The 24,999-nt window shown below is 41.0% G+C and overlaps 1 protein-coding gene across 3 annotated transcripts in view; it reads left to right on the top strand.

The window, feature by feature from the left end:
* KLF12 (KLF transcription factor 12) overlaps positions 1-24,999 on the top strand; it is a 225,529-nt gene that overhangs the window by 184,084 nt on the left and 16,446 nt on the right. For all 3 annotated transcript variants that reach the window (XM_056487431.1, XM_056487414.1, XM_056487422.1), the window contains one exon: positions 20,468-20,625. In XM_056487431.1, the coding sequence (XP_056343406.1) occupies positions 20,468-20,625 (158 nt within the window). The remainder of the gene's footprint in view (positions 1-20,467; positions 20,626-24,999) is intronic.

Here is a 24,999-nt window from a genome sequence, read left to right as displayed (position 1 = left end):
TGATCATGTCAAAGGCCATGTGAGAAATACTAAGGAGCTGGAGGAGGTACAGTATCCAACCTAAACCCATTGGGGGAAGACACTAGCAGCAGGATGGGGCAAGGGCATACTGGCCAATACTAGTGGCTGAGTGCCAAAGCTAAAGGTAAATATTAGGAGAAAAGGCAAGGCGTTCAGACAAGGTGTTTTCCTTGAGCAGTAGCTTCCTATATGTGTTAAGTTCTATGATTTATAAAGTAGCCTCAGCTCATCTAAGGTACACCAGCATAGTGTCAGTATACTGTGTCCAAAGAGAGAGATTTGTAAAATTGTTCAGTCCTTTAAAGCCATATTGTTTAGATAGACCTTTTTCCCATTCAGATTCATTGTGAAATGACACTTTTTTGTTCCATTTCTTCAGTGTCTCTTTTCTTTTTTCTCTGTCTTTGCCCTTCCTTTCTGGGGGGCTGTTTTTAGCTGAAAAAAGCACTGTTTTCCAATATTTCTCCAGGTGATTGATAGGAAAGGGGGAGGGGAAAAAAATCTTGCTTTCTTTTTTCCCATTTCAGGCCTCAATTATTCTGTGTGCTTTGAAAAAGCTTGTAGCTTAACTGCAGGAATGGCCTAATTTCTTTTTCTGAAAATGCCTTCCGGTCACCTTCCTCAAACTGTGCAGCTTGGAGCACTGAAGTCTTTATTTTGGGGGAAGAGAAGGAAGTATAGGATTGTTTGGAGGGTTAAGGAACAAAGACTAGGACACTAGGGAAGGAGAAAACCAAAATCTAAAGGAGGCTGCTGCCATCTAGAGTCGACCTGGCATGGTTTGCATCTTCAGGAGTGGCATTCAAGTAATGTGTATGTGAAAACAATAGTAGAGGAAAATCCTCAGAGCAATGGAACCACTTTCTTTGCTTTTAATTTCAGTAGTAATAATAGGAACTTATAAAAGTATTTTTTTATTTTAGTAAGTGTTTTTTTGTTTACATGAAATCTATATATTCATTTCAGTTAAAATGTTCTCATCATGTGAAAATTGAAACTTAACATAGTGCTAAAAGGAGTTCCTACAATACAAATACAATAACTACACGATTAGAGGAGTCGACAAAAAATCTTGGCTAAGCTGGGTACAGATAACTAAAAACATTCCCTTCAGCATTGTATTCAGTATGATGCAGTTTTCATTCCTATATATGATATTGTTAGGATATGCAGAAATACCTAAGTTTTATGTTTTTCGTCTTTTAAAGTGTTTAATTTTATAATACAATATTGAATTCCAAACTTCACCTAATGGTGAGTTGAGTTGTAGAGGTGTCTTGAGTTTTCTTTAAATTTTAATTTTAAGCACAAACTGTGTAACATGACAATAGACCTGCAAGTATGTGTGTAGCAGGTAACCAAGGTGGTTAGGAGCTTCTAAGGTGGCATGGCCTCTTTCTGGCCAAATTAAGATGTTATGACCTGAATTTTAAACCCTTCTGTGGCTGTATTTCTGTAAGTAGTTGCACTGAAAGCAAATTGGATTTAGAAGAGTACATGTAAAAATGCTGTGAGAGTTGTGGTCTATATTAGAACTTGTAAACACAACAAGTGTCTTTTTGCTTGTTGTTGCTTCACTTAAAAAGTGTGCTCAATACTTTCCAAGCTGATGGCATTCTTTACAAGGGCTTGCAGAGTGTCCTGGGAGCATGGATGGAAAGGCAGTCTGTGCATAAAAGGGTATATACAGAGGGGCTTTTCCCACTCAGGGCTTTTCTCATCTCCTTGGTTCCTTCCCCCTCAGATTTTTCTCCAGCTCCAGCCTCTCAGTCCTTTGTGTAACACCATATTGAGAAGTTAGCATGCACAACAGGGGACAGTTTAATAGAGGTGATGGAACAGTGCAGGTGCATAAAAAAAAAAATCCAGTATGGAGCTGATTTGAGTAAGGCTGTGACTTTTGACTCAAAAATCAAAAAGAAGAACTTGTTTAGTTGTGTTACACTTTCCCCCCTCATAATGCACTTAGAATTAATGACCTTAGTCTGCACAACTTGAAGACTTGCACCTCAAGCTGATACAACAGACACATTTTCTCCTGTGTCACATTTGTCTTTGTCTTTCACTTGTCTTTGTCTCCTTTGCTGCTCCCTCTGCTCCTTGTTGTTCAGTTTCACAGGCCCAGTGATGGGTCCTTCTGGGGAGAGAACCTCTTGCACAAGGCCAGTCTCTCCCATCAAGGCTGCACCCTACCAAAATCTGAGCTTGCAGGAGCAAGCAAACACTGTTGAGACCAGGTACCTGTGCTCTCCTGCTGTGGGGCAAGCAGAAGCTCATGTTTTCATGAGGACTGGGAGGCAAGCTGCCTCATAGCACGGCCATTGCATTAAGCAGCACATCCCATCCAGTTCCTGAAATGATGGATCCCATTGCATGCATGTAGGAGTAGAAGGTGGCGTTTCAAGCAGACTGTGCTGACTTGAATGTATGAGAATGGTCCATCCCTAGTGCATGGCTTGCAGGGTGGTGGGTTCTCCTTGGTGGGTTGTAGATGGGGCTAGGGGAAAGAGGGCAAACTTTGGGTAAAGCAGAGCAGGACTGGGCTTAGCACAGCATGTACTGGCTTGAAATACTGTGTCCTAACATGTGGTTCTGCATGTGCTTTCAGAAAAGATACCTGTTGGCATTACAGGATTGTTATGTCTTTTCATCTCTGGTGCATCCTACTTCCAGAGCCTTGATGTAACTGTTAATTAGAAAAAGCATTTTGAGTAAATTTGCATATTTCCATTCTCTATATATTTCAATTAGCCTCCTTTTCACTTGTGTCATTGAATACTCTTTTAATTTTCAGCTATTCAGACTTTGACCTCTCAGGTTTAGTCAATTAAATGTGTAAACACACTCTGTGCTCAGGGACCACATTTTAGCTAGATGTATAGAGGCACTTGTGTCTGTACATGCAGCACTCCCTAATTTAAAATCAGAGAGTGCTCTTTGTCCTTTCCTTTGGTGCTGGCAGCATTTCTTTGACCTACGAACTGAAAGGAATATGATTCTGTTTTCATGGAAGTTCAGCTTAGGATCAAGCATTTCACATACTTTGATAAATCTGCTCAGCCACTTTTTAAAAAGAGGGCTGTCAAAAATCGCTTTATACTTTTACTCTTCCTTTTTGTTCTCAGTCCTTTGAATTATCCTATTTTGAGTCTTGGAAATGACTTCACATTCGTTAGTAGTTTTGTCCTTTTCAATTTTCCCCCAATATGCTCGTCTTGTTATGGCACCATAGACACAACTATTAAGAAGAAGTTAAATTCACAAAGTACATGAAGTCTTTTTTCTTTCATGTCCTTTGAACTACTTGATCTCTGTATTTAATTCTGAAGTCTAAAATGAAACTCTGGCACTGTATCTTTCTCTACCTTGCTTAATTCTCCATGGCTCTGAAAGGAGAATTAGACATAAGACATGTTGCTCATACTATTTTTCTTTGTAGTTGCTGTAATTAAAAAGATTCGCCAAAAACTTTTTGAGGGTTTTGGGAGGATTAAAATTCTCTGCTTGCTGGTCTAACATGATTACTGCCTTCCTCAATCTCCTTTTCCTGCTTTTGGTTTAATAAACTTCTACACTAACACAAGATTTCTATTTACTTTCTTATTTGGGCATAGACATCTCAGAATTTATGAGCAGAACCTTGGTTTAAAAAATAGGTAACTTACTTTGTGTTCTCTGACAGACTGAGCATTTATTCATTAGTGAATTCATTGCATTCTTTGAAGTAAGAGCTAACAAGGAAAAAATATGGAGGGGAAGAATACTTACCTGGATTTTAGGTTTATGCATACTTGTTTCATTCCTTATGCTGGCCACCCATCCTCCTTTACAGTGGCTTTTCCTACATGGCATCCATACAATGTGTATCATTAGATAATACACACAGCACGTGGGTCTCAGCCTGCAAATGCTCCTGTCCTGCATTTGCTGAGAGCATGGCATGGTTTCAGGGAAGGGTGCTGCATTCACTACACACACAAATCTGAATAAAACCTGAGAGGAGCAGCAAACTGCTTAGATTGCTGGAGGGTATAGCTGAGAGGCCAGAGTAAAAGACTTAAATACATTTAGCTTGTCTAAATAGCAGTTCAGGGCAGTGCAGCCTCGTGTCTTGGAAATGGACAAAAGATGGAACGGAATCAATTAAGACTGTACAGCAAAGTCTTAGGTGAAAGCAGTGACAGCAGACTAACTTAGTCAATTTAGCTCTCAATCTAAAAACTGTCAGCACCTTACTTTTGCATCACAACATATGATGGGGAAACAAACCATTTAGGTTTTTTAAGAGAAGCAAAAGAATGTAAGGATTTTTTGTGAGTGATCTTTGTAAATGGGAAAGAAGAAAGCATGACAGTGAGCTGTCAATTTGTTGGGTGTTAAATTTGAGGGAATCTCCTAGTCCTGTTGTAAAGAGTAGCATGTGTGGCTGCTGCTTCTTGAATGGTTTATATATTACATCCCCCTTTCTTCTGTCAAGATGTCCTGTAGGACCTTTGTTATTACAGGTGCTGTCCCTATGTAGCTGCCTTCAGGAGAGAGGATGAGGCGTCAGGTGAAGCATTCAAAATTCTGTTACCTTGTAATGTCTTGTCTTTGCTGGAAAAAGAGCACAACCCATGCTGTGTTCATGGCTATACTCCCATCATGTTAATCCGTGTTTCTGTGTCAGTTGTCATGCTGATAGTCCTGGCAGTTTTAGTTGTAGACCTAAACCCAGGCAGAGCTGCAAAGGGAGTGTGGAGAGATGGCTGAAATGATGGTTCCATGGCAATCAGTAGCAGGTTATTAGCCAGTGTGACCAGAATTTTCCCTCAAGATAACGATGTCTTAGTAGAGTTATCTTCTTGTAAGTTGACTTAGTGTGTTTCATCATTTCAGTCATTAGAGGTTTTACTATTTTAATTCCTTTTTTTTTATTCTGATATTCAATGAACGGCTCTTCATTAAGATGCCCGATTAGATTTTGGTCAGCTCAAGTAAAAAAATTATTTGTATTACTGTGTTTCCATTTAAATAGGCACTACTGTCCCTGAAATGTCAAATAAAATATGACGTGTCAATTGCTGTATGTCAAGCACATGATGTGTTTTCACCCACTGTTGATTTAGATGGGTTTTGATATGTGCTTGATGTATTCTAATGGTGCTTCATTTCAGTGAATGTCTTGAAAACATTGAATGGCACACAGATCACAGCACCACCTTTTTCAGGGAATTCTGCCAGAACATGAAGTAGCATTTTTGAGTTCCTGTGACTGTTTGGTCTATAATGGCTCTTTTGTCATAGAGTTGAGAGCCAGTAGTTTCTGGCATGTTTGCCAGCAGAGCAGAAGCAGTCCGGTCACACAACTGTTTTATTCAATTATTTTTTTCATCATTACTTTGGAAAAAAGCCAAAAAACCCTAGTACTTTCCTAAGAGATCTTTTAGAAATCCCATGCCAGTATTTGGCTTGCATTTTGTCTGGTGGTGTGTATATGGTAGAAAAGCATGAAGTAGCACCATAGGCATCATCACCATATTTGTGTCAGTGAGGATTTCTCCTACATATTCACCTAATATGTGCACCTACTTCAAGGACAAAACTTCTCCCATTGCAGATAGTAAATAGCATTTCTGACTTACACCCCAGTCAGAAATGAGGACAGGTTTCTTTCTGATCTTTTCTACTACATACTTCAGCATTTGCTGGTTGTGTTTAGTGCTAACATTTACTCTCTTGCCTGGAAAGCATATGCATTCATGATTCAGTCAGGTCCCAAAAAGATGGTACAACTTTGATACTATAGTGGCAGGAGAAAGAGGGAAGAGGAGGAAGGAGTAGCATGCCCACAGTTGCCCCCACAAAAATGAAATGGAGCAGGACAAAGAATACCCAGGAAAAACCATGTGCAGTGCTCTGGGGCTCCAAGCCATGTTTTCCTCCTTTCCCTGTCTCTGCTCTATTAAAATGTAACACATTGCTTTAATGAGAAGCTGTGCATTTAATTTGTGTATACTTTCAAAGGGTATTTTTGAGTAAGATGGGCATTGGAATAATGTGAGACTTCATTGCAGAGTTGTCTTTCAAAATGGCTTTTAAATGCAGTGCTTTCAAATGGGTGGGGTTAGGCTCCAGCCCTTCAGAAATACAAGCTCACCCATGGGACATGTATGTAAACCACATCTTTTCTCTTTGAATTCAAGAGGCTGAAATAAAAGCAGCCTGTCACAAAACCAGATGAGCACTGGACAATTTTTTGTTATTGCTCAATTTTTTGTTACAGAAACGAGACAGTAGGATTTACCATCCTGGTGTGAAACAGAGAGCAGCACACTATGCACCACTTGTTTGGCTGATATTCTGTGATTTTACATACCCTTGCCCTTCCTGCTTTTTCCAGAAGACATTTCTCAGGCTTCTAGTACAAAAAGGTGCAACAGTTCCACCTGCGAGGCCATCAGCCACTGAAAAAGTTAAAGATATTTTGAAAATGGCTCTAATTTACTGAACATAAAACATACTGAAATTCAGACAGCTTGTTTTTGTAGGAAAGACCCTAACAAGAACAAGAAATAACTGGGCAGGGAGCACAGCTGTTCAGCACTACCTGGAGCAAATACATTGGCAGAAGTGCTACAGCTTCATTCTGTGCCTGCTGTGGGGCGAGTGCATGGCAGGAGAGGGACTTCATCATGCCACAAGATGCTTCTAAGTCACAATTAGCATTAGGACTGTTAAAACTGTTTTATCAGTATTAAGGACTACCTACATATGTGTAACTCATGTGGTTGCATTTGAGTGGCCAAGTGTGAGATGTGAATTAGAAATGGATTTTGTGGTTGCTCTTACAGCTAATATGAAACTCATTACAGACTTCCACTTTCCTACCCAGGCAAAAGGGGGAGAGGGTGGCCTTGGAAATGGGAGCTTCCAGAGAGGATTTAGGGATGTAATTGAAGTAAATGGCTTCCCAAAAACAATAGTCCTGAAAAAAATGCTTAGCACATCAAGTTGTGTGTCCAGATTGTGCTCTTGTGTCAAACACTACTTCAGTCTACAACAACAGTCCTCCTCGCTCCATCCCTTCTGTATAGGATAAAAGTATGTAACAGGGCAAAGAAATGAGAAGTGGGGTGGAAAGAAGAGCCCTGCTCTTTCTGCCCCTTGAAATGTGTTTCTTCTCCTCTGAGTGTGTCACAAGGTGCCTTGAGCAGGCACCCCTACGTTCAAGGCAGTGTCAGCAGGACACCTGCCCAGAGTGGAGGTGGCTCCATGGGGCACGTGGAGTATGGGGTGCCATAGCCAGGGTGAGATGTCTGCCTTGTCTTACTGAGGCAGTTTCTTGCAATGGCCATTGTTGTCTCATCTGATCCTGTGCTGAGTGCCACTCTGATGCCTCCCTCCATCTGTCTAACACTTTTTCTTATTTACTACAGTTACAGCTATGCCATTCTGTTACGCTGGGAATTTTGGATTTGGATTCGGTTGTTTTTTTCCTGTGCCTCTTCCAAATGAACAATTGTGACAGCAAAATGCTGATAATTATCCCTTTTTACTGCATGCAAAGGCTCCAAATGTTTTAGGAAATTATGGGTGTTTTTTGATCTTTAAAGTTCTGGTATGTTCCATCCCATTTAACAAAACAAAGCAAAACAACATATGTGCGGAGTTGAGTTTTGCTAGATTTTAACAGGCTCCGATTTCTCTCATAAAAGCTTGAGTGTAAGCACACTAGTTGTTCTTAATTACTATATTGGCAGCACTAGCTGATGCTTTATTTGGTGACTGATACTGTTTGTAAAATCCTGTATAGTAAACAGGCAGAGATTTTAAGAGATTAGTAAGGAGAAAATATATAGAAGTGGGTGTGGAGATTTTCTGGTTGTTTTTTTTTTCCAAAGTGGAAATTTAAAAAGTAGAACTAAATGCTTAAATCCTGATGTGTATTTAAGTTATTAAGCCAAACGTCCTGTTAGTGAAGATTTGGGAGAGTAAATGATTTCAGGTGAGTAATAGGAATTCCAGAGATGAATGAATTGGATCCTGGGTCAGCACAACTGGCTTTGGGCTAATACATGCAGGAAAACTGTGACAAACAAGGGACCACTGGGTCCTAGACCAGTGCTGCTGACTGCACAGTTCAGATACTTGAAATTCAGAGCACTGTCTTCCAGCCACTCAGATCTGTTGACCTGTGCTAATGAGCAACATGCATAAATTAGCAAGGTGAATGGAGTGTCCATTGTTGCTATCCCTTGATTCTCAGCATTGTAGGAGATGCAGTTGGGAGGGATATGACAGCTTCCAAGAGAGCTTTGCTTCTTTGCAAGGTTTCCTTTGTAATGTGAGGGTGCTTCCAAGTGTGAAAATAAATTATGATGATGGTAGTGTAAGTAATAAATACATCAAGTATTGATAACAGGGCAATGGAATTTTTTGTGGCACTAAATAGGACAAGGGGCATCATGAGGATGAAGGACATCTGATGTCCATTACTGCGATGTCTTCAGTAAATTCTGCTGGTGACAGGATGATTTTTCTGCATAGATGGAAATGTTCCCTCGTCCAAGACAATTTCAAATCTAAGGAAAGGGTTTGCTAACCTGAAAAATGGTGGCCATTTATCCTCCTGTTTAAAAATGTTCATTTGACTGCTGTAGTATATGACTATGAATTCTCTATCTTTCGCTGGGCAGCATTGTTTTCAAATGGTTAACCTAACCAGTTCTTGTTGATTTCAATCTTGATTGATTTCAAAAAGGCTGCAAGCATGGAATTTTTTCCCTGTTGCTAGTGTGTAGGGAAGGCAAAAAAATGGTGAAAAATCTGACAGTTGCAAAGCTTGTTCAGCTTTGTATGTTATTATCCTTTCCTGAACAGAACATGAAATATCTGTTGGAAATAGCAGAAAAATTTCTTGAAATATTTGAATACTTGACATCCCAAGGGGATACATACACCCTTTTACCAGTGGGAAAACATTCCTTGCTAACAGAATCCATTATGTTACGTTTCAAAAAACCTGAAGAGGCAACTTCATTTGAATTTTACCCAGTTTAAATCCCATAATTCATAAATCCCATATTCCTGTGCATGAATTCACATACGAAGTAATAGTGAATATGAACACCCAAGTCCTCAGTTCAGTTTTTGCTTTAGCAGAGGTGGAGCATACTTAGAAGGAAATCTTGACCTTTATTTGGATGGTAAAAAGCCATTACGATTTTGTTCTTCCCTTTCTTGAGACAACTATTATCATCCTAAAGATGTTTGTAGTTTTCCCTGGCCAGGGTATAGCCACAGTGAAGGCCATCTAGTTTTTCAAGTGATGACCATGAGAGCAAGCCCATGAAGCCACCTTGACCCAGTGAATCCTAGAGGAGTGGAGCTGCTTGGATACCAGCCTAATGAAGGCTCTTGGGAAAGTTACGGTGTATTTATCAGGAAAAAAGATAGGTTTTGTACTCTGAGTGCAACTAGAAAAATTTCTGTGATAAGCAGATGTGTTAAAGATGTATTTCCTAGTACTAAATGTACCCTATGGCCAGATGCCTGCTTACAGAAGAAATTGTGATCTTAATCAAACCTTGCATTGCTCATGAGACTTGAGAGCCTAAATGTAATTCTGCCTTGGTGAGAAAGTGTTAAGAGAACCAGTTCATGGAAACAGTGCTCTGGTTTCCTACTTCTCTTGGGAAATTCCTGTGTTAGACTCCACTGAAGAGAATGGGAGCTTTGCCTGACTTTATGAGGCCTGTGTCCAAGCTGGGTATTGTTGTGGCTGCTGAGCTGGTGTAATGATGAACAAGGAATTGTTGAAATTGGACTTTTTGGTATGTGTAAAAAATATATTAGTGCTCTGCTGCATAATTAATTACAAGTGGAAACACTCTGCTTACCACAGACTGACTGCTAGCTGCATGGAAATCAGGTTGATTTTAATAATAGAGAGAAGAGAAGGAATGTTGCCCATATGATGCAACAGATCTGTGCAAGGCCAGTAAAAAGATGCAGTAACTCTTCCAGTTCACAGGTGGTAGACATGAGTTCCTCTCTCTCAGAAATCATAGTCTGAGTGGTTTCTGCAGCTTTCACAGACACTTCTATCCCAGGGTACAGATGAAGCCACCAGGAATCTTTCAAATACAGAAACTACAGCTGTGTAAATTTCTGCCTCTGTAAACTGTGACACTCAGTGACAAAATCTGGCCCTGTGAATCCCTAGAGAGACAGTTCCCAGCTGGGGTGTTGGCAGCAAGTCTGGGGGGAAGAGGGGAGAAATTAAGGAAGAGAAAAGAAGTGGCAGTCCTTGGGAAAGGACTGTTAGAAGCCTGGTGAAGCCCAGAACATTGATTCAGGTGAGACTATTGTTATAAATAGGTGAGGAAAACCACAGATGCCAGGAGAGGTAGTGAGTTCTCTTCATATTGCAGTAGTGTATTAGTATTCTGTTCATGTATTGGCACCTCACTGTACTTTGTTTTGCAAACACAAAACAGCCATAAAGATGTGGCAAGGATCTTGTAATCCAAGTGAAGGAGTACATCATTGATATGTGTGGCTGTAAAGCCAGGTCCAAGGTGGCATATTGAACACAAAAGTTGACTTCTTGTATAAAATAAATACATCAGGATTCCTTGTCAACAAAAATGCTTAGTAACACAATCTGTATGGCCCCTGAGGGGTACAGTTTAGATTTATAGAATGTTTTTCTCTTGTTCTTTTATTAAAAATTCCTTTCAATAGGAGAGGGTGCTCTGGAAGAACAAAACAAGCAAAATTAAAAATCTCAGAGTTTATTGATTGGAAAGTATGTTAGGAAAAGAAACCTGAATCCCTGAAGTATGATCTTGCACTCGATAACTTTTTTGTCCCCCAAATGAATTAAATTATTTAGTCCCTTTTTTCCTGGACAGATCAAATAGGTATGATAGTTACAATATCTGAGTATAATGAATACTTGGCAATATATACTCTCACACAGGAGCTTGTAAAGGCATAAAAAACCTGGTATTCTGAGATGGCTTTCTGTTGGGCATGGCAGGCTGTCTTTACATATATATATATATATATATAAACACCAAAATGTTTATATATTCAGTATGGTCAACCATTTAGTAGTTAACAAAAACTGCTTGATAACACACAGTATGAGAGAAGACCACCCATAATTTCATTACACATGGGTATCAAGGGTAATCAAATATTTAACTTATCAATAATAACCCTTCTGAGCAGGAAGAAAGTAAGGGTCATTCACATGAGCTTCAGTCCCAGTGGAAACAATGTCCTCATTTAATATCACTGACTTGGCAAGATGTTAGTGGCAATTTTGTCAGCTAAGGATACAGAACAGAGAATTTTTAATCAACACTGCGGTGATCTGTTCCACATTTGTTACTCTGACTAACAAGAGGAGGTGGATGTGCAGGCAGAAGTCATTGTAGTACAGTCACTGGGACTCACTACTATGTTGTACAGTGTGAAGAATCAGAATTAGAAATAGGAGAAGAAAGTGAAATCTGGGGAGCAAGGTGGGACATTGAGGAAGTCCTGCACTAGCAGGAGGGTCTGTGCTCTTTGAACAAATAACCAGAGCAGTGGTGAAAGACATGAGTATATGTACATACTCATCTTATTTCCACAATGAAAATTTCAGCTCATCCTGTGTCTGCAACAGTCATTTTTATTGCCCTCTTGAAATATTTTTCTGCTGAGATTACCAGTATTGTCAAGGCTTGTTTGCCATACATGTTGCCGGAAAAGTGTGAAGAAAAACTATGAATCAGAAACAGGAGGGGTAGAAAGCAGGGCCCTGTGATCTCAAAGCTGAGTTGTAAGTGCTCAGTTACTCAATTTTCTGCTCGGTTTAGAAGGAAACAGAAAAGAAAGGCGAGATGCAGCATTGATGTAGGCTCTGTCTAGAGGGAGAGTTAGTGCGGCTGGTGCTGGATGGGAGTGATCACTGCTGTTCTGCCAGCTCTGAAAGAAGGGGAAGAAATAAGATGCTTTTTCTCTTCTGGACCCAGGTTCAGCTCCCAGGTCTGAACTAGCATGCATCAAACATGGGTGACATACAGGATTTCAGGCATTATTCCTAACTTCAGGAAGATACACTATGCTTTGTCTTCAGAGCCAAAGAACAGACCCTTGCCCATGCACTTTAGTCCACTTGGAAGTTCATTGTGAAGGTATATTTCCCCACTGCTTGAGGTTTCCTTTTTTTCATGATTTTCACTCCAGTTCAGAAAAACATCAGACTAAAGCAAAGTAAGTTAATTTCGGAGGTTTTTCTAAGAAAAGTGAAGGTTTATGTTAGGTCACTTAGTAGTCTTTCATTATAATGTGTAAATACATGTATTTACGAATATAAACACTTTATAGGAACTATTTAGAAAAAACAAGCATTCATTAGAAACCCTCTTTAGAATATATGGTTGAGCAATGGAATTCATTGCCCAGATAAATGCTTTTTTTTGTTGGTTTTTGTTTGTTTGTTTTTCATTTGGTTTTTGTTTGTTTTCTGTCTTCAAATATTTTCAGCCTTCAATAGGACAAGGCTACCTCAGAATCTCTGACAAAATCTAAGGACAAGTGTCTCACTTAATATGAGTCCATCTGTCCAAACCAAGGGAAAGGCAGAACAGTGAAACAGAATTGTGTTTAATATTACTGAAAATGTTAAGTCTGTGTGTAAAACATGACAGCCTTCCTTTCAAATGTTGCTAAAACCTTTACAGGTAGAAATAAACTCTGTATGCCCTGGCATGTCAGGACAAACATGAAATTCATCCTTGTTGAGGAGCATCTCAGTAATTCAGTAGGGCTGGTGTGGGAGCTGCTGTTGCCCAGGTTTGGCTCCTGCTGGAGTGCAAGTAGTAGTGCAAGTTGTCATACAGCCATGAACTTTCTCAAAACCAGGAAGAAGCTTTTTAATAATGTAGGCAATGTCTAGGTACAAGGTAGTTAGCATGTCATTCCTTTGCTTTTTTACACAGGAGCTCTCTAGGGTAAAACTTTGTTGGTTAATAAAGCTAAAATAGATGGAAAGGTTTTGGTGGAGTTTTTTTCCTGTGACATCAAGAGTTCATCATAGATTTCATTCATGGGTTTTCTCTGTCAGAAGTGCTTTACAGTCCTCCAGTCACCAGATCTGGGGGGCGTGCTGGAGCATGCCATAGATACTTACCGGCTCAGCTTCCTTTCCTTAGAAACCCAAAAGAGAGAAGCAGTGTGAAAGAGGAGAATAGGGTGTGTTTTGGGTCTCAGCCCACTGTGGAGCTGGGACACATCTCAGAACATGAAATTCTAAGAGCTGGAAAGTGCTCCTGGATCCCACAGCATAAATACAGATGAGGATGTCTCAGGTCTCAGCTTAACACAGTTGATAACAGAAGTGATGAATGGGAGGACCAAAGTTCTTTCATTTTGCCAGAAGTTTGTTCCATGTATATTTGTGCTTCCACTTCCACCCCTGCCAGAGCAATGTTGTGACACACTGAGGTTTTGCAAGGCAGCTCAGCAGTCCAAGTACCTTTATCTGGTCTCAGCAGTAAATGCTGCAGATAAAATCAAGGTCAAAGATGTGCAGGGTGTTTTGTTCGCTGACTGCCCAGGTCAGGGATATAACAGCATGGGAATGGCCATATGGAGCTGGAGCAGAGGATCCTCTTTACCAGGGCACTGTCTTTGGCAGCAGTCAGCATTGGACATCTAGTTCAGAGCATAACAGCAGAAACATCCTAATTTCTTCCTAGGAAAACTTCCCATCTGCTCCTGGTGCAGCTTCACGCCAGCTCCAGCACTTTCTGAACCAAATGTGTTCAAATCATCTTTTGTCTCTATCTTGTTTATCCATGTAATTTTCCCATTTAATATGTGTTCTGTTTGTGTATGCTGCCAAATTCCTCCTTTCTTTCTTGACAAAAAGTATAATTTCCAGTATAACATCACCTTAAAGTACAGTGATTGAAGTAACTACTGCTAATAAAAGAGTAGCAAATATTTTCCTTTTATGATCACCTTAAGTACTGCTTGATATGTTTTAATGTCTAACATTCCTAAGGCAGCTAGCTGTTTGCCTTTCATGAAACATTAATTAGAATCTAAGAATCAAAGAGGAGAAAAATACACGTGTATATATGCATGTGCATCTGTTTATTAACAGGGGACAGTAACAACTTTATTTAGTATTTAAGTATTTAAAAAAGTATTAAGTATTAAAAAAAAATATTTGAGTGAGTGAAGATTTTTATCAGGAGATAGCACTAATATTTAAGCATTTCATAGCAAAAAACCTACTATGTTTTTATATAGTAGGATTTTGGCATCTGACTACTAGAAGAAGTTTTATAAACTGTGATGAGAAATAATCTATGTCATATTTCTTCATGGTGAAGTGTGTAGTGTTATCACTATCCTGAGTGGGATGGTAACATTACATGACCTACCAGAAAATGAAATTACATTATGTGAAAAGCTGCTACAAAATAAAGTCATTGACAGCTGGAATCTGGGAAATGTGATTCAAAGCTGCTTTTCAAAAAGGCACAGAGTATCCACATGTCTGTTAGTGTGTGAAACTTAAGGTCTTGTCTAATAGAAGATATTTTGTTTTAAGTGACACGAGCTCTGTGAATGAGTAGTGTGCTGCTGTGGATGTGTTCATTCAGAAATGTGCAGAGGAGCCAAGCAGAGGTGTTGGGACTGTGGTCATCCCTGCTTCTGAGGGTCCTTGATGGGGAGCTGCTCTGAGAACCAGAGGAGGAGTGACAGCTGCCATAGGGGTGTGTGAGCATGCTGTTCAGGGGGTGCCATCCCACACCAAATCCAAAGGCTGGGATTTAAAAAAAATATTTAGTCACTTAACAGCTCTGTTTTCTATAAATGTTAGGCAGCCAAAACCCATGATGCTTCTTTCTGCAGCCCTGGTTCCCTCTGAACACTGAACAAATGTTAGAGATCCAAGGATTTTCTTCAACTGCTCATTACCATCTAAATGCAGGCATGTTGTACTCTAGTTTTCTGCTTTTATTTAATTTGCCTGCACTTTTAATTACTGTAACTTACAGGCTGACCCAGAAGCTTTGCATGTCTCATAAAGTAAAGATTCACATGAATTCATACACTATTTGAATATTTGAGTATTGTATAGTGACATACTTTTCCCTTTAAAAGCATAAAACCGGTAAATATATGAATGTCCAAAACTGAACTGAGGGTGGGATATGAGTGGTTCTATCATGTATTGCCAAAGCACATTGTCAGTTCATAGTTATTCAGCACGGTCATATCTCCCAATTTTTGTTTTCAGCCCATCTATTTATATGATTATTTTTCTGTGTGTTTTATACTCAAATATTACAAGAAACAACTTCTCTGTGGATCATAAACCGGATTTTCCAATTGTTCCTGATGTTGATTGCTTATGTCCATGTTCTTGATTTCTTCACACATATTCTGAATTTACATGGAAGCTGTGGTAATCACAGCTGGTTGCCACTGAAAGGGGTGATGACACTCCCCTAACCCATGGCCACAGGTTCCCATCCTCTGCCATATGTCAGTGCAGGTACTTGGCAGACTCTCCTACTTAGGGAGTCAAGCTACCAAAAGCTTCTCAAATTTTTTTTGTGGCAGAATTTTCTTTCCATCATTGTGGGTCCTGTACTGGCTTGCTGCAGAATCAGGAAAGTGCCGGTGCCAGCACAACAGAAAGCAGTTCTGGAGTGGGACTGTCCTGGTGTGCCATCTCAGCCAAATCCTGTGATCCAGCACCCAGGGGCTGAGGGGCACAAGAGGACCACAACTTATTCGTTCTGGCCCACTGTGAGCCCCTCACCCAGGCTGAGCAGATGATGCACTGGCCTGAGCCCCATCTGGGTTTTCTTCTCATAGTTGCCAGAGTGGAGGGACATGGCTGATACATCCTGGGTCTCACCCCAAAGGGAAGAGAGCATCTGCTTTTAGCAGCCTTGGACTATTATTAAGGTGCAGCCTCAAGTCTCTCAATTAACTACAGAGCCAGCTAGAAAGGTAGTGCAGCCTGACTACTGTAGAGGAGACTTAGGTAAGGTGACAGGGATGTTGGCACAAGCGTTGTGACCTGTCAGCCCTGGATCAGCGTGTTTTCCATAAGGTCTTTGCAGGCAGGCAGGATGCGTACCCAGAGTCTGAGCTCATGGTGGAGGGGCCAAGGAAGAGTAAAACTGCTGATGACAAGGATGAAGATGCAGCGCTGGGACGCTGTTTGCAGAGCCAAGAGCGAAGCGTGGCTCGCGGCACGTCCCGGCTCCTTGCTGGCCGTGCCAGCAGCACCAGGAGCTCCTGCCCGGGCGGCCGGAGGGAACCCTGTGTGTTTGCCCCAGGGTGAGCGCCCTTGAGCTCACTGAGAGCGGGGAGCAGCCAGCGTGCAGGGCTTGTGCTGTGCCACGGGACTGAGCAGTTCAAGGCTTTAGTAAACAAACTGTGTTCCCCAGGCGGCTCTGCTCGGCATGTTGCTCAGAAAACACAGGATCAGTGTAAAGACACCCATTAGGTGTGGATTTTAACAGTGTTACTGCCTGTGCCAAGGGCTATTCGCAGCACAGAACAGAGGCTAAACACCTAGGAGGTCATTGGCAGCATTCATAGAAAGGAAAAATAATCCTGCAGCCGGCATTGTTACAATCCACATCTCATGCAGTTCAGATCACGTTCAGCAGAACTTGATGGCCATCTAGTGGTGAAGCTCCAGTCGGTGTTAGGTTTTACAGACTTTGTATCACAGAGACAAGAACTTGGCCGTGTGAGTTGCAAACATGCATGTTTTCACTTCTAACTGGAAATAACATGGCTGAATTTTTATAAATCCTCCTAAATGTTTGCATTGGTTTTATTCATTTCACCCTACCAACCGTACTGACTACAGGTGTTGTAGCTGCCCATGGATGCAGCCAGCAGTCTCCCAGGATTCCCATTAGTGTAACAATTTCTACACTAATGTAGAAGTTACACTGGTTTTAGAAATAACAAGCTGCAAATAAATAAACCTCAAGCTGACAAGTCAGAACCTTTCTTTTTTTTTTTTTTAATTTATCTTTCAAACTTCATGTTTCAGCAGTAATGTATTACATCCTGCTGAGCTGTTAAGCATGGCAAAAGTTCTACTGCAAAAGCCCAAGTTGAGCCTTAAAGGGTGCCTGAGATCGTGGCCATTAACAGAAGAATTGGCTGCTCTTCCTCAGGGTACCCTGGTGGCTCTTGGCTGGTAACAGGTTTCCAACTCTGTGCAGTCACTGGGGGAACACTTAAAATTTGAAAGAGGCTGCTATGATATGGTTTGTTTGGGTTTTGGTTGGGGGAGGAGGGGCACTGTGGTCTTTTTATGTGGTGATTTTTATTTTATAGAATTTTAAAATGCATTTTAAACAAAAAGGAAAAGTAAGTTAGTTGAAAAAAATAAATGCCTGTGAATTCCCTGGCACATCCATTTCAAAGTCCTTGTCCACCATGGTGCCATCAAACAGTAGTTTCAGGAACCCTGTGCTGACCAGTGACACCTGGCACAGCCCCTGTGGTCTTCAAAAGGCACAAAATGTGGTTTTGAGGACTTCCCTTCATCTGGACAGTGAGGGTGCTTTATAGAAATTGCTTGAGAAAGAAGAAGGTGTCCCTTTCCTGTTTGCATGGCAGAGGGAAAGAGCATCAATCAGCAAATCATCTGGACATTACTGTGACAGGGACTAATGTGAGGAAGCTCAAGAAGGCCCCTTGTAGTTTTTTTAGAGTCTTTGGTGATATCCCCATTTAAAATCACACAAGTTTTGTAAGGCTAAAATGAAGCTGGTGGTGTCAGGTAGATTCTGGCTGCTTTTCTACCCGTGACTGTCTGCACGGAGCAGGTCCCCCTGTGCCACTGGAGTTAAAATGGCAGAGGAAAGCCACCTCGGACATATGCTGTCACTTGCCATGTGGGTCTCCTCTGCTGGTTGGTTTGTCATTTATGCTGTGAAGGGAAGGTGTGAGGTGACATTTGCTGGTTGTAGCTGACAGTAGCTTTTTTCCTTGCTGTGCTGAGCAAGTGATGACTGTGAAGCTCTCAGGGGATGGTGACAATATTCGTCACCTACTGTGGCTTACTCAGTTACTTTCCCTCTTGTAGGACAAGTAGGACCCTACACTTTGTAGAAGAGGGAGCAATCCAGTTAAAAAGCAGCAGCATTGATCATGTGCCACTCTCATGGCACTGCTCTGTGCCATCCTCTTCTGTATAAATATCCGGGAAAGCACCGAGCAGTTCCCAGCAGTGAGATCACTTTCTCGGATATGACACAGCTTTTTATGAGGTGCTGACTCTTCTCAAGGTTCAGTTTGTCCCGGGGCTGGAAATTGCAGCAGCATTTTAAGCTTGGTCCTCCTCCTACTTAAATAAGCTGTACTATCTAAACAGATCTGAATGCTTTGTTACAAAATAGGGTTTGAAGACAGCTCATAAGTTACTTGCAGCAAAAAGCAAGCACAAATACTTATTTTTAAAGATCAGGATTTCCTGGTTTTGAGCACTAGATTTTGTATATTCAGTACTGAGCTTTAACATTTATTTTATGGATTTGCTTTTATTTCAGCTGGTGGGATGTTTAAAAAACCCCCAGCTGGAGTAATGAAACCATTCTCAGTGGATTTCTAATCCAAGACTTTTATTTGTTCTGAGATTCGGATGCTTAAATGCAATTCCTAAGCCATTTCTGTGAGAGCTAGACATATCTGTATTCCAGTCATATAGTTAAAGTGCTAATGTTTCTTACTCTCTTGGGGACAACTTTTTGCCAGCTAATGTTGTTACTACGGCTCTCTGTCCAGTTCTTTCTCCATTGCAGGAATTCTCTGCTCATCTGTTTATATCCATCTTATTACAGGCAAAAATAATTAATCTGGAGAATCTCTTGCCTCCAGGTGAAATATGAATATGTGTTTAAAAAGTACTGTTCAGAAAGAAGGTACTTTCTTTTCCCCATTAGTGCTTCAAATTAGGGTTGTACTGTGACAATACTTAAAAATAAAAATGTGTAATTTGGACTACCACTAATTCAAGGCTTAGAGATTTGTATGCAGAGAATTAGAACATCAGTGATATCATGTGCTGCTGATGTGAGATACTTTATGGAAACTTCTAACCCTGTATAAATAGTCCTCATCAAGTTCTGCAGAGCTCTAGGAGTTCAGTGTATGCCATAACAGCTGTAGCTGTACAGGAGCTCCTCCAACAGCAGCTGCATGTCACTGTTAACAGAGGTGCTTCCCAGCAGATGCACAGATATCAGTGCTCCTTTCAAATGCCCACCTTAGTACAATGGCTTCCCCAGAGGTTCATGCTCTTCATTCAGATTGACCTTAGGAGTCTAAAAGAGCAGGCTAATGAATGTGTAGCCCATTTCCCTTAAATGTCAATAAACCTGGGAAGCCCCAGAAACCCAATGAAGGGCAGAGTTGTTCCAGTACTTAATAAACAGGCTGGTGTAGCTCTGGGTGGCTGTGTTTGCTGTGCAATATAGTTGTAGTGAGGTTGATAGGATGATCAGTTAATAATGATTTATGGCTGAGCAGTATAATTACTGGTGGTCAATGAGGGTTTGAATCTTGGCCTTCCCCCATGATAATAATTAATCTAACCAAGCCAAATGCATTGCTGTAGCAAGCCTTTTTTCAAGTATTAGGTCCAGCACACTGTACTTAGAAACTCATGCAAGATTACTTCAATGCTGTATTTTTAATTGCTTAAAATTAGGGTAACTGATAGGCCGTAGAACATTGCTGTAAATGGAGTATCTTTGATAAGTGTTTATGTGTTTCTGTGGGGATTATTCTCTGGCCTTGTTCTAACAAACTTCATTTATCAGTAGTCTGAAAGAAATTTTATTGGCTTCCACATGATAGATTGAGAGCTGTTAAATGAGAAAATGGAAAAATCACTGCAACAGGGTGATCTGGATCTGTTAGCAGTCTGTATTCAAGCAAACAACAGGTGTTTGGCCTAATGTGAGGATCCATAGTTCAGATCTGGGTACTGGAAAAATTTTTCCATAAAAGGTTTCAGGCTTTTTATCTATTTAGACTTGTCAAAGAGAAGTTATGGAGGCTCTCTGTAAACTTGTTTTGAAAACAGTTCAGTGAGCTTGTACCTGGACACATGTCAAATAGAAATAGCTCAGATAAAGTCAGGCTGCTTTATTATTGGAGCAGTATTTCAAGGATCATGGTGGGTTTTTTGGACAATAAGCACTTCTAAATCAAGACTTCAGTTATTTCATACTGCAAAATATGCTCTGGTTCAAGTGCTAATTGTGTCAAAATGTAGAAAGGGAAATAGTTAATGCATTGTTTATGTCACTTCTAGCACAGTCACTTCTGTTACAGCTGATTTTTTGGGGCCTGGGATATACACCACACTCTTGCTTCATGATTTTGCTTCTGTTGTGTTTTTCAGTTCAATTTCACCGTTCAGTATTGAGAGCACAAGGCGTCAGAGGAGGTCTGAGTCTCCAGACTCCAGGAAGCGGCGCATCCATCGGTGTGACTTTGAGGGGTGCAACAAAGTGTACACGAAGAGCTCCCACCTGAAGGCTCACCGGAGAACGCACACAGGTAAGACTGGCTGGCACTGTGCGCCGTGCTTAAGAAAAGCAGGTGCCTTTCTGTCCAGTTTAGGGCGTAATGACTCGTCATCCTACACTAAGAGCCAAGGCTTGTACTGCTATTCACAGGCCTTTCAATAACAGAGATGTCTGTGAGTGCATTGGCATTCTGGTGCAGAGCAGGAGTGTGTTTCTGCATGGAACTCCCCTCTCACCCCCTCTTGGCAGCACAAGACTGGTGTCAGCACCAACCAGACTCTTCTCAGAAACAGAAAAGTCCCCTAGGCACATACTTTCTGTGCTTCAACAAACAAAAGGTGGTCATTGCTTGGGACCAGCCAGAGCTAGTCCAGGGAAAACCTTCAAGAGTGTATAGTGTGGTCATGAATCTTCAGCAGCCTTTTTTTCACTCTACAGACCTGTTTCTTTTGAAACTACTTGTTTTTATGGATGTAGCTTTCAGATGCCAGGAGCTCCTGAAATCCTTCAGTTCAATTCAAGGGTAAACTCAAGTCCTCAGTATGTCTTTCTGGAGGCTTTCAGAGGCACCTACCCCATAATGGAGAGGGAAGTCATCACTGTATGAGAATTGGTCGCACTAGATCCCTACAGCAGAGATGCAGGAGGGGTGCCTAGAGGAGCTGGGCCCCATTCAGGGGTGACCATACTTAACACTGAATCAATACCTGGTGTTCTTACTAACTTTATGGGCTGTTACTAGTCTGTATGACTGACATGTAAGGGTAGCTGAAGCAGTGCTGTGTAATAGTTGTAATTTTATTGTGGATAAACTCAGGAGCAGCAATTTAAAGTTATCAAGAGCAAGTCTAAAAGGGGATTGATTGGATGGCTAGAAAGGCAGTGGACAGAATACTCTGAGCCTCAGTGCTATATTCCTTACTCTTATCCAGGTTTGCTTAAATTGAATTTATTGATCTCTCTGCTGTTAATGGACTTCAGCATTCCTGCAACTCCTTGGGGTTAAGATGGTGTTTATCCAGCACATAGGACAATGTTGTTCTTTGCTGAGAATCTCTTGGTACTTTCTGTGATCTGATGTACTCTAAAGAGTATGAGATATTATTTTAGAAAATTAAGCGAAGACTTCTCCATTTCAAGTGAGGCCACATCTCCATCACTCTTTCCAATATGTCTTTTGGCTGGTTGGACTTTTGTTGAGAGGAATTCTGAACAAAGCTCCATCCTAGTATCCCCTACTAAAACAATTTCTAGAAGGTTTGAGTTCGTTCCTTAAACAACAGAAATGTTCTGGTGATCTGGAAGTTCCATTACATTTGCTTCCAGGCCAATTTTCCTGGTTTCTTTTCCCATCTTCCCATTAAGAAGAGCCTTCTCTCATTATTTGTCATGTCTTGTCTCAATTATTTTTCCTTCTTCACTTTTCCATCTTAAATGTGGTCTTTCATCCCTACTCTTCTAATATCTTTTATATACCCTTACTCTGCCACCTTTTTCTTGTTTTACCTCTTCTATCTCAGTCTAACCCTACTCTGTCCCTTTCCTTCTTCCTGCCTGGATTTCTGCATTGTTTCTTTTCTTGCCTGTATCGCCCTTTGAGAATTACTTGGCTGTAACAGATTCAAAGACAGAGAGCCCAGAAGAGAAGAGTTTTAGAGTGTTTGGTTTGAAACAAAAATACCATTTATCTGCTTACACCACAGGGAAGTCACTCTTCTCTGCCAGACTGGCGAGCAGCCCAGGAGTATAAGCAATCATCGTATGAGTTACCAAACTAGATGTGGACAACCTCAGAAATGTCACACTCAAGTCAGCTCAGAAACAGAAGAGGCTCTTTTCTTCCATGACATTTTAAAACACTGATAATTACATTTGTCAGATGTCTGTAATTCTTCACTGATCTCATGGGGCAGACCAGTGTTGCAGGTAATGCACGCAAATCAGTGTTAGATAGTCAACACTGCTGAATCTCATCCTGTGCACTTAGAGTGCTCAGAAGTAGGCACTAAAGGCTTGAGAGGATGTAGGTAAATCCCAGTTTAATCCTAAATGTAGCTCTCCACCAACATAAAAGGAGTTTATCTAACTGCTGTAATTGTAGGATCCATATCCCCAGCCGTGGTTCCCTGGCAGCTGGGTGTCAAGACTATGCTATCTGTCTGGGATCTCTGGGTAGTCAAGAGAAGAGGGATTGGCACCTCTGGGGCATATTATTCCCTCTTCAGGTATACCCAGGGATTGGCTTGCAAAGGTGCTTCTCTTTCACTGCTGAGTACAGAGGAAGCCCGGATACCTGCCAGGCTGTGAGTTGGCTGAAATGAATTCCCACGCCAAAATACAACTGCCTGAACTGTTTTCTGTAGTCATGCTAGAAGTTGGTTTATTACTTCAGGGAAAAAGAAAAATAACATCGAATCAAAAACCTTCATTAAATAGTCAGCTGATAACTGCTTTGTATTGACATTGCAGCAGGCATGATGAAAGAAGCGTCGTCCAGAAAAATGGTCAGTGCTAAATTTAGCCAGTGGATGCAGTGAGAAAACATGTGTCATGCTGTTAAAATTAAATGTTTTACAGGAGCCTTCAGAGGTCCTGGTAAGAAGTTGGTATATTCAGACTTACATGTAGCATTGGCCATGAGCGTACTCCATGTACTAATCTCATCTTGTGCTTTTTATCTCGGCCTTTACTTTTGCTTCAGGCAAAAGAAGTTAATTATTCACGTATGACCCACAGTAATTAGTGCAGTTTTGGATAAGTATAAATGAAGTATGACAGCTATGCACGCAAGAGTGAGCAAGTTTCAGTAAGAAACTTCTGAGAAAAGATCACAGAAACTCAGCATTGCATAATCTGTACCTTATTTTTTTTTTAGCAGGCTGATCTTGCTTACAATTGTTTACGTAAGCAGTATGTTTTTGAGAACTTTTCTTTTTTCACTTACTTACCTGATCTTAAAGATCTTTTCCAACCTACATGATTTTTTTGTTCACAGCCACTGAAAACATTCACAGTAGTTTAGACACAGGAGGAAAAACGTGGTATTATGACAGGATGAACAGATTTGTTGGTTGGAAGGTATACTTCTTTTCATCCTGATGAAGAATGGAAACAGAATATTGCAGATGGTAACAGCTGAATTTAATTCTCTTGGAGTAACTCCTAGGTTTTCTAATTATGCTGTCATCTACCTCCTCAATACTTGCCTCCACTGTCCTCAAAACTCAGTGTGCTGGTGTGGGCATGGAGTCCACTGGGGGGCGGACTTGAATTATGTATTGTCTCTCTGACTGGGAGAACTGCAAGGGAAACCTCTGATAGATAGAGTATTGCATAAATCACAAGCACTGGTATTAAATTTCTCTTTCTAGTATCAGCTTCGTGTTGTTGTTTTGCCAGATCATCAAATAAAGCTATCAGTAGGTATCAGGTGTGATGGAGAGCCTTCGGGGCTCGCAGGCAATCTCGCAGCTCAGGTTTATCAACTCTCTCTGCAAGGAGAAACTGTGAGAAATTGGCTCACTGGACTTGCATTGAGTTAGCTTCTGCTTCAGTGAACTTAAAGGAAATTACTAATGTGTGACTCCACAAAGGAATAATCTTTAAAAAGGAGAAAACCAGCAGCCATGGGTTGCATTCCCGGTTTGTGTTCACCTTTGTTGCACTTGGCACAGTGCTGGTGTTGGCCCCAGGAATGGGGAGAGTGTAACTGCTGTTTCCAACTGCTTATGCAGCCCTGGTGGGACTCAGCTTCTTCAGTTTGCTGCTTTTATTTTGAAGATGGAGAGGGAAACAAGTCAGAACGCTATTTTATGATCTGTAGTTTCAGTCCTTTAAGGCAGTACTAAAGTTGCCATTAACACTTCCAGTAGGACAGCTGAGTCCTACAGACTGAGTAATACTGGTTCTTTCCACTGTATGAACATGTAAACATCTGAGTTGCTCATGGTTAAATCCAGTTCTAGTTCATCATGGCTATCCCCTTACCACATGGAGAAGCCTAAGGAGTTTAAAACACTGTGTGAATCATCCTGAAGAAGTCAACAAAGAAAGAAGGTGCCTGCTTTGAGGACATAACTTTAGTGTCTGAGACACAAGAGATTTGTTCCCTGTCTCTCACCTCCACAGAATTTTCATTTACTGTAGTTGGAATCCGCGTTCTTTATTTCTGTGCAAACTTATTTCAGTTGTTAAAAATTTCGGGAAGAACGTGACAGTGCAGCTTTCTGGGGTCAACAGCTGCAAAAGCCTGGGACTTTCCAGGTGGCATGAGGTAGGAATGGATTTAATCCATGGGTGTAGGATATATCCACAGGCATGGCTTTGCTCCTGCCTTGGAGGAGTGGAGGAGGTTAAGGTCAGTAACCAGAGCACTTCTGTGGGACAAAAAAGATACCGGGCTGCA

This window comes from Oenanthe melanoleuca, chromosome 1 (genome assembly GCF_029582105.1).
Source record: "Oenanthe melanoleuca isolate GR-GAL-2019-014 chromosome 1, OMel1.0, whole genome shotgun sequence".
Lineage (NCBI taxonomy): Eukaryota > Metazoa > Chordata > Aves > Passeriformes > Muscicapidae > Oenanthe > Oenanthe melanoleuca.
Note: the sequence above shows the minus strand (reverse complement) of the source record. Positions and strands in the feature narration are given on the sequence as shown.